General features: G+C 44.1%; 1 protein-coding gene across 1 annotated transcript in view; it reads right to left on the reverse strand.

Annotated features, from left to right (window-relative positions):
• Positions 1–13752, reverse strand: part of LOC139381079 (apoptosis-associated tyrosine kinase b) — an 89501-nt gene extending 75749 nt beyond the window's left edge. Inside the window, exons 1-2 of the mRNA XM_071124318.1 lie at positions 13565–13752; positions 13270–13406 (exon numbers count right to left, since the gene is read on the reverse strand). Of these exons, the coding sequence (XP_070980419.1) occupies positions 13270–13363 (94 nt within the window). The 5' untranslated portion in view covers positions 13364–13406; positions 13565–13752. The remainder of the gene's footprint in view (positions 1–13269; positions 13407–13564) is intronic.
• Positions 13753–14048: the final 296 nt, after the last annotated feature.

Raw genomic sequence — 14048 nt, forward strand, 5'->3', positions numbered from 1 at the left:
TTATACTATGGCACACATCCAAATTTAGTTTTAGACCAATATCCATATAAACAACATAAACCCGCAGTACACTTACTGTAATATTATGAAAAGCTTGTCAAAGCTATGCCATTACTGTATACATACGATGTCCTTTCTCTTCCAGTCAAACAATTACGACATCAATAGAGACAGTAGCTAGCACAGTTTGTTTACCACAGTTCAATGTCACTGCTCCTTCCTTCCCTGTCGAGAGACCCCTCCCCTCCCCCACCCCTGTCCAGTGACTCCTCTCCTCCTCTCCTCCCCACCCCTGTCCGGTGACTCCTCTCTTCCCCCACCCCTGTCCGGTGACTCCTCTCCTCCCCCACCCCTGTCCGGTGACTCCTCTCCTCCCCCACCCCTGTCCGGTGACTCCTCTCCTCCTCTCCTCCCCCACCCCTGTCCGGTGACTCCTCTCCTCCTCTCCTCCCCCACCCCTGTCCGGTGACTCCTCTCCTCCTCTCCTCCCCCACCCCTGTCCGGTGACTCCTCTCCTCCTCTCCTCCCCCACCCCTGTCCGGTGACTCCTCTCCCCCTCTCCTCCCCCACCCGTCCGGTGACTCCTCTCCTCCTCTCCTCCCCCACCCCTGTCCGGTGACTCCTCTCCTCTCCAGTCCTTCATAACAAACTGGGTTATAGTCAGTCAAAGCCCCAGCGCACATAACCAAAACAACACCACACCCTGCCAGGGCTGCTTCTCTTCCACCTTTAGGCCTACTAAGATTAGTCTATTGTCGCGTCAATGGCAAGAGAACAGGCGCTCACCATTTTTTCCAATCCCAATCATTACCATCTCCACCATCCCATCCCCACCCCATCCCCACCCCATTTCCACCATCCCATCCCAACCTCATCCCTAAACCCTTATCACCATCCCATCCCCACCTCATCTCTACCCCCTTTCCACCATCCCAACCCCATCCCTCCCATCTCCATCCAACACATCTTACCTAGACCTCCACCTCCTGTCTCTGTCCCTGTCCCTGTGGGGACCCAGGTGCCACAGCCGCTGCCTGCCCTGAGAGAGGTGTCCAGCGGGGGTAAGGACCAGCTTAAACACCCTGCTGTCTCTCCTCCATGCTGGGTGGGTGTTCTGTGCTACTGTGCTGCTGATAGCCGATCGGACGCTGAGAAATGTGAAATGGATAACCTGGAGGATAGCCTGGGACGCCTGCCAACACTGCCAGTAAAACCCCCATCAACCTCTGCTTCCTGCTGCTCGCTCATAGCATGATGTCATCACAACCCTCCCCAGCACCAAGCCAGAAAATGTTCTGACTCTCTCCATCTCTCTTTCCCTTTTATCCCTTCTTATATTTCTATCCTCCTCTCGCCCACTCCTCTACTTCTCTTTCCCTCTCAATCTCTCTCCATCCCTCTCTTCCCCTGTCTCTCTACCTCAATCTGTCTCTTTCCCTCTCATCCATCCCTCCGTCTATCTTTCATTCCCTCTCTTTCCTCCTTCCTAAATCTATCTATCCTTCCCTCATTCTATGTTGGGGCGGCAGGTAGGTAGCCTAGTGGTTAGAGTGTTGGACTAGTAACTGAAAGGTTGCAAGATCAAAGCCCCGAGCTGACATGGTAAAAATCTGTCATTCTGCCCCTGAAAAAGGCAGTTATCCCACTGTTCCTAGGCCGTCATTGAAAATAAGAATTTGTTCTTAACTGACTTGCCTAGTTAAATAAAAACCTTTTCCTCTCTCTCCAGCCTTCTCTTTTCCTCTCTTCATCCCTGTCCACCCCTCCCTCGCTTTCTCGCTCTCTTTCTCTCCGATGACCTGATTCATTATTACACAATAAAGATTTAGATCTTTTAGCTTATGTTTCACATACACTACATCTTGCAGACTCAAAGATGCAATCCTTTCTGCTGTATGGCATCACAGACAGGTCCATATGGCGGCTCTGGTCTAAAGCAGTCCACTATATAAGGAATAGGTTCCCATCATTAGGGCTCCCGAGTGGCGCAGCGCTCGAAGGCACAGTATCTCAGTGTAAGACGCATCACTACAGTCCCTGGTTCGAATCCAGGCTGAATCACATCCGGCCGTGATTGGGAGTCCCATAGGGCAGCGCACAATTGGGCCAGCATCGTCCTGGTTTGACCGGGGTAGGCAGTCATTGTAAATAAGAGTTTGTTCATAACTGACTTGCCTAGTAAAACAAAACAAATAAAAATATCATGGAACTCCACAGGGTAAAATAAGGAAAATAATTGAAGTGGAAAAATAACTATGGAAGTAATTTTACCCACAAGACATAACTAGTGATGACAAAATAATTGAAGAGGGAGATAATGAAAAACGGCACCGGAAGAAATGGCAGCAGTTTTACGGGCGCCTAACCAAATGTGCTAGTATGTGGGGTGTTTTCTCATTATTTGTAACTTATTTTGTACGTAATGTTTCTGTCACCATATCTTACGGGGAAAAAAAGAGATTCTGGATACCAGGACAGCGATCATTCACCTCGGATAACAAAGATTTTCTCTTCAATAAGCAGGACGTACAGGATGTACTTCAGACACCAGACAAGGCCAAAATCCCCGTCATTGGCACGAGAAAGAGACGCAGGTACAGAGGACACAGAGCGGGGTGCCTCGTAAGAATCCGCTGACGGCGAGTTGGAAAGCTGCCGTTACGTCAGTATTAATTGCCAACTTACAATCTTCGGTATGATTACGGACATCCTACCAACGGGACATCAGAAACTGTAACATCTAATGTTTCACGGAATCGTGGCTGAATGATGACATGGATATTCAGCTAGCGGGATATATGCTGCACCGGCTAGATAGAACAGCACACTCTGGTAAGACGAGGGGGGGGAGTGGTCTGTGCATATTTGTAAACAACAGCTGGTGCATGAAATCTATGGAATTCTCTAGATTTTTCTCGACTGAAGTAGAGTATCTTATGATAAGCTGTAGACCGTACTATTTGCCAAGAGAGTTTCCATCTATACATTTTGTGCTGTTTATTTACCACCACAGACAGATGCTGGCACTAAGACTACACTCAGTCAGCTGTATAAGGAAATAAGCAAACAGGAAACCGCTCACCCAGAGGCGGCGCTCCAAGTGGCCGGAGACTTTAATGCAGGGAACCTTAAATCAGTTTTACCTCATTTATATTGACATGTTAAATGTGCAACCAGAGGGAAAAACATTCTATATCACCTGTACTCCACACACAGAAACATGTACAAAGCTCTCCCTCACCCTCCATTTGGTAAATCTGACCACAATTATATCCTCCTGATTCCTGCTTACAAGCAAAAATAAAAAGCAGGAAGCACCAGTGACTCGGTCTATAAAAAAGTGGTCAGACGAAGTAGATGCTAAAATACAGGACTGTTTTGCTATCACAGACTGGAACATGTTCCGGGATTCTTCCGATGGCATTGAGGAGTACACCACATCATCAGTCACTGGCTTCATCAATAAGTGCATCGAGGAGGTCATCCCCACAGTGACTGTACGTACATACCCCAACCAGAAGCCATGGATTACAGGCAACATTCGCACTGAGCTAAAGGGCAGAGCTACCGTTTAAGGTGCGGGACTCTAACCCTGGAGCATATAAGAAATCCTGCTATGCCCTCCGACGAATCACCAAACAGGCAAAGCGCTAATACTGGGCTAAGATTGAATTGTACGACACCGGCTCCGACTCTCGTCTTATGTGGCAGGGATTGCAAACTATTACAGACAAAGGGAAGACAAAGGAAAGCACAGCCACGAGCTGCACAGTGACTCGAGCCTACCAGACGAGCTCTATCACTTCTATGCTCGCTTTGAGGCATACATGAGTGCATCAGCTGTTCAGGGAGACTGTGTGATCACGCTCTCCGTAGCCGATGTGAGTAAGACCTTTAAACAGGTCAACATTCACAAGGCAGCAGGATCAGACAGATTACCAGGACGTGTGCTCCGGGCATGTGCTTACCAACTGGCAGGTGTCTTCACTGACATTTTCAACATGTCCCTGATTGAGTCTGTAATACCAACATGTTTCAAGCAGACCACCATAGTCCATGAGCCCAAGAACACTAAGGCAACCTTCCTAAATGACTACAGACACGTAGCACTCACGTCTGCAGCCATGAAGTGCTTTGAAAGGCTGCTCATGGCTCACATTAACACGTTATCCCAGAAAACCTAGACCCACTATAATTTGCATACAGCTCAAACAGATCCACAGATGATGCGATCTCTCTTGCACTCCACACTGCCCTTTCCCACCTGCACAAAAGGAACACCGACATGAGAATGCTATTCATTGACTTCAGCTCAGCGTTCAACACTAGAGGTCGACCGATTAATCGGAATGACCAATTAATTAGGGCTGATTTCAAGTTTTCATAACAATCGAAAATCTGTATTTTTGGACACCGATTTGGCCGATTTTCTTATTTTTTTTACACCTTTAATTTAACTAGGCAAGTCAGTTAAGAACACATTCTTAATTTCAATGACGGCCTAGGAACGGTTGGTTAACTGCCTTGTTCAGGGGCAGAACGACAGATTTTTACCTTGTCAGCTCGGGGATTCAATCTTGCAACCTTACGGTTAACTAGTCCAACGCTCTAACCACCTGCCTCTCATTGCACTCCACGAGGAGCCTGCCTGTTACGCGAATGCAGTAAGAAGCCAAGGTAAGTTGCTAGCTAGCATTAAACTTATCTTATAAAAAACAATCAATCAATCATAATCACTAGTTAAAACCTCTTACTTCTACCCCCTCCTTTTTCGAACATTCTGTTAAAAATCGCGCAACTTTTCAGCGTCCTGCTACTCATGCCAGGAATATAGTATATGCATATGATTAGTATGTGTGGATAGAAAACACTCTGAAGTTTCTAAAACTGGTTAAATCTGGCTGTGACTATAACAGATCGTGTGTTTCATTGAAAAACACAAGAAAAACTGCTCTCTGAAAGCTAAAAATAATTTCCATAAGTCACTTTCATGGGTTGTTAAAAGAGAACAAAATTTAATATCGACCTGCATGCAATTCATACAAATTCCACACGATGTCGCTATTGTCGTCATTTTCAATTGAATTTTTTGTTGGAAAATCCAAGTATCTGGCATCCGTTTCTTCCAGTCTCCACCAGGACGCTGTAAATGTGGACAATGGCAGCCATTGATTTGAAGACGAGGAGCTATTGAATATACATCGCCCTGTAATCATTTTGATAGATTATAAACGTTTACTAATACCTAAAGTTGGATTACAAAAGGATTTCGAAGTGTTTTGTGAATGTTTATCGTCGACTTTTTTAATTTTAAAAAATGATGCAGCGTTAAAAAACGATGTTTTTTTCTGAATGACACAGCTTCCATAGAAAGCTATTTTGGGTATATATGGACCGATTTAAACGAAAAAAAGACCCAATAGTGATGTTTATGGGGCATATAGGAGTGCCAAGAAAGAAGCTCGTCAAAGGTAATGAATGTTTTATATTTTATTTCTGCGTTTTGTGCTGCGTCGGATAAGCAGAGTCTTTGTTTACGTCGCATTCAGGCATTTTCAGGTGGTGCATGCTATCAGATAATACCTTCTCATGCTTTCGCCGAAAAGCATTTTAAAAATCTGACTTGTTGGCTAGGTTCACAACGAGTGTAGCTTTAATTCAATACCCTGCTTGTGAATTTTGATCAAGGTTTGAGTTTTAACGAGTACATTTAGCATTTAGCGTAGCGCATTTGCATTTTCAGGTGCCTACTTGAGACATATGCGTCTCAAGTAGAATCAAGAAGTTAACTACACATGGTTGATGATATTACTAGTTTATCTAGCATGCCCTGCGTGGCATATAATCGATGCGGTGTGCATTCGCGAAAAAGGACTGTCGTTGCTCCAACGTATACTTAACCATAACCATCAATGCCTTTCTTAAAATCAATACACAAGTATATATTTTTAAACCTGCATATTTAGTTAATATTGCCTGCTAACATTAATTTATTTTAACTAGGGAAATTGTGTCACTACTCTTGCGTTCTGTGCAACAGAGTCAGGGTATATGCAGCAGTTTGGGCTGCCTGGCTCGTTGCGAACTGTGTGAAGACTATTTCTTCCTAACAAAGACAGCCAACTTCGCCAAACGGGGGATGATTTAACAAAAGCGCATTTGCGAAAAAAGCACAATCGTTGCACGAATGTACCTAACCATAAACACCAATGCCTTTCTTAAAATCAATACACAGAAGTACATATTTTTAAACCTGCATATTTAGCTAAAAGAAATCCAGGTTAGCTGGCAATATTAACCAGGTGAAATTGTGTCACTTCTCTTGCGTTCATTGCACGCAGAGTCAGGGTATATGCAACAGTTTGGGCCGCCTGGCTCGTTGCGAACTATTTTGCAAGAATTTTAATTTTAACAGCAATATTTAGACTTAGGGATGCCACCCGTTAGATAAAATACGGAACGGTTCCGTATTTTACTGAAAGAATAAACGTTTAGTTTTGAAAATAATAGTTTCCGGATTCGTCCATATTAATGACCAAAGGCTCGTATTTGTGTGTTATTATGTTATAATTAAGTCTATGATTTGATATTTGATAGAGCAGTCTGACTGAGCGGTGGTAGGCAGCAGCAGGCTCGTAAGCATTCATTCAAACAGCACTTTTGTGCGTTTTGCCAGCAGCTCTTTGCTGTGCTTCAAGCATTGAGCTGTTTATGACTTCAAGCCTATCAACTCCCGATATTAGGCTGGTGTAACCGATGTGAAATGACTAGCTAGTTAGCGGGGTGCGCGCTAATAGCGTTTCAAATGTCACTCGCTCTGAGACTTGGAGAAGTTGTTCCCCTTGCTCTGCAAGGGCCGTGGATTTTGTGCAGCGATGGGTAATGATGCTTCGAGGTTGGCTGTTGTCGATGTGTTCCTGGTTCGAGCACAGGTAGGGGCGAGGAGAGGGACGGAAGCTATACTGTTACACTGGCAATACTAAAGTGCCTATAAAAACATCCAATAGTCAAAGGAATATGAAATACAAATGGTATAGAGAGAAATAGTCCTATAAATACTATATTAACTACAACGTAAAACCTCTTACCTTGGAGTATTGAAGTCTCATGTTAAAAGGAACCACCAGCTTTCATATGTTCTCATGTTCTGGGCAAGGAACTTAAGTTAAACATTAGCTTTTTTACATGGCACATATTGCACTTTTACTTTCTTCTCCAACACTTTGTTTTTGCATTATTTAAACCAAATTGAACATGTTTAATTATTTATTGGAGGCTAAATTGATTTTTATTGATGTATTATAAGAAAGATAAAATAAGTGTTCATTCAGTATTGTTGTAATTGTCATTATTACAAATACATTTTTAATAGTTATCAGCTTTTTTTGGGGTCCTCCAATAATCGGTATAGGCGTTGAAAAATCATAATCGGTCGACCTCTATTCTACACCATAGTGCCCACAAAACTCATCACTAAACTAAGGATCCTGGGACTAAACACCTGCCTCTGCAACCGGATCCTAGACTTCCTGACGACACATCCGCCACGCTGATCCTCAACACTGGAGCCCCTCAGGGGTGCGTGCTCAGTCCCATCCTGTACTCCCTGTTCACCCACGACTGCGTGGCCAGGCACGACTTCAACACCATCATTAAGTTTGCAGACAACACAACAGTGGTAGGCCTGACCACCGACAACAACGAGACTGCCTATCGGGAGGAGGTCAAAGACTTGGCCGGGTGATGCCAGAATAACAACCTATCCCTCAACGTAATCAGGACAAAGGAGAGGATTGTGGACTACAGGAAAAGGAGGAGCGAGCATGCCCCCATTCTCATTGACGGGGCTATAGTGGAGCAGGTTCAAGTTCCTTGGTGTCCACATCACTAGAATGGTCCAACAAACTAGAATGGTCCAAACACACCAAGACAGTCGTGAAGAGTGCACAACAAAGCATATTCCACCTCAGGAAACTAAAAAGATTTGGCATGGGTCCTCAGATCCTCAAAAGGTTCTACAGTTGCAACATCATGAGCATGCTGACTGGTTGCAACACTGGTTGCAACACTGCCTGGTACAACTGGTACAACTGCTCAGCCTCCGACCACAAGGCACTACAAAGGGTAGTGCGTACGGCCCAGTACATCACTGGGGCTAAGCTGCCTGCCATCCAGGACCTCTATACCAGGCGGTGTCAGAGTAATTGCTTCGCTACTGAATACAGCATCTCTACTGTTACTTTTCACTATCTTTTTACTGTTGTTTTTTATTTCTTTACTTATCTATTGTTCACCTAATACCTATTTTTTACTTAAAAATTCCACTGTGTGCCTCCCGGGTGGCGCAGTGGTTAAGGGCGCTGTACTGCAGCGCCAGCTGTGCCATCAGAGTCCCTGGGTTCGCGCCCAGGCTCTATCGTAACCGGCCGCGACCGGGAGGTCCGTGGGGCGACGCACAATTGGCCTAGCGTCGTCCGGATTAGGGAGGGCTTAGTCGGTAGGGATGTCCTTGTCTCATCGCGCACCAGCGACTCCTGTGGCGGGCCGGGCGCAGTACGCGCTAACCAAGGTTGCCAGGTGCACGGTGTAGCCTCCGACACATTGGTGCGGCTGGCTTCCGGGTTGGATGCGCGCTGTGTTAAGAAGCAGTGCGGCTGGTTGGGTTGTGTATCGGAGGACGCATGACTTTCAACCTTCGTCTCTCCCGAGCCCGTACGGGAGTTGTAGCGATGAGACAAGATAGTAGCTACTACAACAATTGGATACCACGAAATTGGGGAGAAAAAGGGGTAAAAATTCTAAAAATATATAAAAAATGTAAAAAAATTCCACCGTTGGTAAGGGCCTGTAAATTGTAGGCATTTCACGCCCAGGCTCTGTCGTAACCGGCCGCGACCGGGAGGTCCGTGGGGCAACGCACAATTGGCATAGCGTTAGGGAGGGTTTGGCCGGTAGGGATATCCTTGTCTCATCGCGCACCAGCGACTCCTGTGGCGGGCCGGGCGCAGTGCACGCTAACCAAGGTTGCCAGGTGCACAGTGTTTCCTCCGACACATTGGTGCGGCTGGCTTCCGGGTTGGATGCGCGCTGTGTTAAGAAGCAGTGCGGCTTGGTTGGGTTGTGTATCGGAGGACGCATGACTTTCAACCTTCGTCTCTCCCGAGCCCGTACGGGAGTTGTAGCGATGAGACAAGATAGTAGCTACTAACAATTGGATACCACGAAATTGGGGAGAAAAAGGGGGTAAAATTCACACAAAAAAAAGAAAAAAAAAGAAAAAAAAGGCTCAACAAATCTGATCTAACAAAGTGAATATTTGTCAAATCCATCGTAATTTATGTGTTGTAACAGGCCCACAATGTGGTTACTTCAATACAGAAATACAGAAATTGGTTGTGGTAGTCAAAGTAATTTTTAACTGTGATACAGTTGATTGGTGACGATGACATGAACATTTGTTGGGGTTGACATCCATACTAGCATTATACTCAGAGTTTTACCTCAACATAGTGTTAAAAACACATATAAACAATAGCCTAAATGTAGGCTAATTTTGCTGGGGGGCAATGAGGAAATTTGTGATCTTTCCCCAGCAGCAATTTCCCACACGTGTTTCCATGACAATCCCATTGTTTTGGTCGAATTCGATCAATCCATACCTCGAGTCGAAAAATCGAACAAAAACCAATCATTCCTTTAAATTTACAGTGTTAAATAACACTAATATGTGAGAACAATATCTTTAAGAATAAATGTTTGAACTTTTCCATTATAAAAAAAATCATTGTGGAAATCTGTAGCTCAAGTCGACTACAAAATCCACAATGCAATGCTCTCTCTATGGGCTGGCTGGCTAGCTAGCTAGGTAGCAAGCAAACAAAGCTACACACAATAATACAAAAGACAATATCAGCATGTAAAGTAGCTACTGTTGAAGTCGGAAGTTCACATAAACTTAGGTTGGAGTCATTAAAACTCGTTTTTCAACCACTCCACAAATTTCTTGTTAACAAACTATAATTTTGGCAAGTCGGTTAGGACATCTACCTTGTGCATGACACAAGTCATTTTTCCAACAATTGTTTACAGACAGTTTATTTCACTTATAATTCACTATATCACAATTCCAGTGGGTCAGATGTTTACATACACTAAGTTGACTGTGCCTTTAAACAGCTTGGAAAATTCCAGAAATGTCTGTCATGGCTTTAGAAACTTCTGATAGGCTAATTGACATCATTTGAGTACCTGTGGAATTATTTCAAGGCCTACTTTCAAACTCAGTGCCTCTTTGGTTGACATCATGGGGAAATCAAAATAACTCAGCCAAGACCTCAGGAAAACAAATTGTATACCTCCACAAGTATGTTTCATCCTTGGGAGCAATTTACAAACACCTGGAGGTACCACATTCATCTGTACAAACAATAGTACACAAGTATAAACACCATGGGACAACGCAGCCATCACACCGCTTAGGAAGGAGACACGTTCTGTCTCCTAGAGATGAACGTACTTTGGTACGAAAAGTGCAAATCAATCCCAGAATAACAGCAAAGGACCTTGTGAAGATGCAGAAGGAAACAGGTACAAAAGTATCTATATCCACAGTAAAACGAGTCCTATATCAACATAACCTGAAAGGCCGCTCAGCAAGCAAGACGCCACTGCTCCAAAACCGCCATAAAAAAAGCCAGAGTACCGTTTGTAACTGCACATGGGGACAAAGATCGTACTTTTTGGAGAAATGTCCTCTGGTCTGATGAAACAAAAGTAGAACTGTTTGACCAAAATGACCATTGTTATGTTTGGAGGAAAAAGGGGGAGGCTTGCAAGCCGAAGACCACCATCCCAACCGTGAAGCACGGGGGTGGCAACATCATGTTGTGGGAGTGCTTTGCTGCAGGAGGGACTGGTGCACTTCACAAAACAGATGACATCATCAGGGAGGAAAATTATGTGGATATATTGAAGCAACATCTCAAGACATCAGTCAGGAAGTTAAAGCTTGGTCGCAAATGTGTCTTCCAAATGGACAATGACCCAAGCATACTTCCAAAGTTGTGGCAAAATGGCCTAAGGACAACAAAGTCAAGGTATTGGAATGGCCATCACAAAGCCCTGACCTCCATCCTATAGAAGATTTGTGGGCAGAACTGACAAAGCGTGTGCGGGCAAGGAGGCCTACAAACCTGACTCCGTCACACCAGCTCTGTCAGGAGGAATGGGCCAAAATTCCCCCAACTTATTGTGGGAAGCTTCTGGAAGGCTCCCCGAAACGTTTGACCCAAGTTAAACAATTTAAAGGCAATGCTACCAAATACTAATTGAGTGTATGTAAACGTCTGACCCACTGGGAATGTGATGAAAGAAATAAAAGCTGAAATAAATCATTCTCTACTATTATTCTGACATTTCGCATTCTTAAAATAATGTGGTGATCCTAACTGACCTAAGACAGGGAATTTTTACTAGGATTAAATGTCAGGAATTGTGAAAAACTGAGTTTAAATGTATTTGGCTAAGGTGTATGTAAACTTCTGACTTCAACTGTATTTAGCTGTGAAATCACCCAAACAAACTGCACTATCAATTTTGGAGTATACAATCTCACCCTGTTCAACCTGCAGATCAATGTGCCTCACAGAGTGGAGTCTGACATTCACAACTGCAGATATACTTTTGAGGAGATGGGAAACATTGCCCATGCTATGTCAATGGGCCGTGCGGTGCATTCTGGGCGATTCTTGGACAATGAGCTCTCCTTCAGTGAATGGGAGTCTATTGGGCGCTAGCTCGAAAACCCAACATTAGCACGAATTTGGTCAACAAGAAGTACAACATGATGTGAGATGATTAACTTGCTATCTGTACTATCGTATAGCTTTTGAATCGTGACATTATGTACTTTAGAGGAAAATTGGCATGTTTTGACATACACTGACTTTGAGAAGGGATTGCATGATGATTTGCTTAGCAACCATGTGATGCGGCATGACCGCATGAATACGATTGGTCGACAGTCTGCTGGGTGGGGCGTTATATGTTCCTTCATTCATTGGATTCCTATCTCCTTTCTATAATATCTCTGGCAACGGCACCATACAATGCACCCTGGACTAAAGAGGCTGACAAATAGGAAGAATGTGCAAGGACCTCTGTTAAATTGCACATTCCTTGAGGTAGGAATATTGCAAAAAATATGATCAACGGCTCATTCGAGAGAAGACATCCTCCCGAGTTATGACATCGGCCAGTATTAAAATCTGACATGTATGAAAGACGTTTTCCAGTGTAGTGAGAGAGACTTTATCACAGTGCTACGTAATACCAGCCAGATGTCTGTCTGCTTGAACACCAATAACTCAGATACACATGAAAACATGAAATGACCCAGGGAATTGATAGAACATCACTCAGATATGAACAAAAACAATATAACATTCCAAATTGGTGAACCTTCCCTTTAAATTCGAGTATGCATTCCATTGACCCCTTTACCGCATCTAGTAATGGGAAGAAACTCACTGGAGCCATACCAACAGCAGCACTTCCTTCCTTGAGAAAAAAAAACCTGTCTACAGTCCTGCAGGTACCAAGCATTCACTTGTCTCTCGTGACAGTTTCATGATTCAAGATGATTTGGTTCTGGGTGGTGAGACTTTCTTGAACTTAAATACACTTACAGGTGAATCAGTATAAGAGTGCAATCTACGGTGTTGTCATTCATTCATTCTTTTAAACTCCTGATTATACCTCTTTCTGATCTGACTGGATCTACATCCTCCAATATGCTTCTTCCAGAAAATCCCTCTGTAGGCTACCTTTCCTTTCACCTTCATCTCCTACCTCTAATGCTTTAACCTAGCAGGGTATTCTAAAGGTTGAACGGGATAAATCACTGGCTTTTAGGAGTGCCCCGGCCAGCCAGTACTTTGCAGAAGGTTAAAAGATGAATACTATGAGATATTAGGCTATTGTCACAGTTGAATGGCCAATCCTACTAAGTAGGTTCACCCACAGGTGTAAGGGAAGGCTCTCTCTCTCACACACACACACATAAATTACTGTCAGTCTGCCACCTTTATAATTGAACAGCTCCAATGTATTTAGCCTACTAATGCATGCATTTGTGGATCTGACAGTGGTAAATGTAATAAACATGATGACACGATTATCTTAATGAGCTAGACAAACGTTACTTACAAAGACACTTGGTTTTCTAATTTTATCAAGCAATGGGATGTCGGCATTTCAGTTAGAACTCACCTAAATTGAAATGGGAACTGAGGGCAAACCCGGGGACGAAGAATGATGAAGACATGATGACCATCAGCAGAATCGCCAACATCTTCCTCGCCATGGGGGAGTTACTGGTGTTGCAGAGACACTATTGCAGGTAGCTTCTAATCAAAGAAATGGTAGAGAGAAAAGCTCCATATTTTGCCAGGCATAAAATAATAATCGGATTTAGAAGCAGATGTTGACAGAATGTCCCCCCCCCCTCCCCTTCCTTTAGAAGCAGATGTTGACCGAATGAATCAGCCTCTCCAGTGCAATTTACCTTTTTCCTATAGCCGTCCAATTGTGGAAAATGTGCAGAGATTGTCGCTGCAAAGTGCCACCGCCACAGTGAGTGCGGTTACCAGATACCGCACAGTATTTAAATTGATGCTATTCCCTGTGGTCTCTGCTGCTGCAGCAAACCGCGAACAGGTCCAGTGTTATCATCCCATTTATAGATTAACTCGTCCGAATGCGATGTCATTTGATGATGATATCAACAACAATGGCTCAACTATGAATCAATCACGCATTCGCCTTTAAGTAATACCAGCTTCTCATAGCTGTTGCACTAATAGCGCGAGCACAGAGCGGGAGATGTCGGTGTGCTGACAGCGAGAGCGCCATCTTGCTTGCTAATGTTGCGTTCCCAAGTATAATTTCTGACTGAGCTGGTGTTTCGCTCTGCTCCAGAGACTGCAGGGGAGGGGGTTATGCTGGGCCACTATAGCCTATTTGTGGGTGAGCAATTGAGATAGATCAGT

Source organism: Oncorhynchus clarkii, chromosome 23 (genome assembly GCF_045791955.1).
Source record: "Oncorhynchus clarkii lewisi isolate Uvic-CL-2024 chromosome 23, UVic_Ocla_1.0, whole genome shotgun sequence".
Taxonomy (NCBI): Eukaryota; Metazoa; Chordata; class Actinopteri; order Salmoniformes; family Salmonidae; genus Oncorhynchus; species Oncorhynchus clarkii.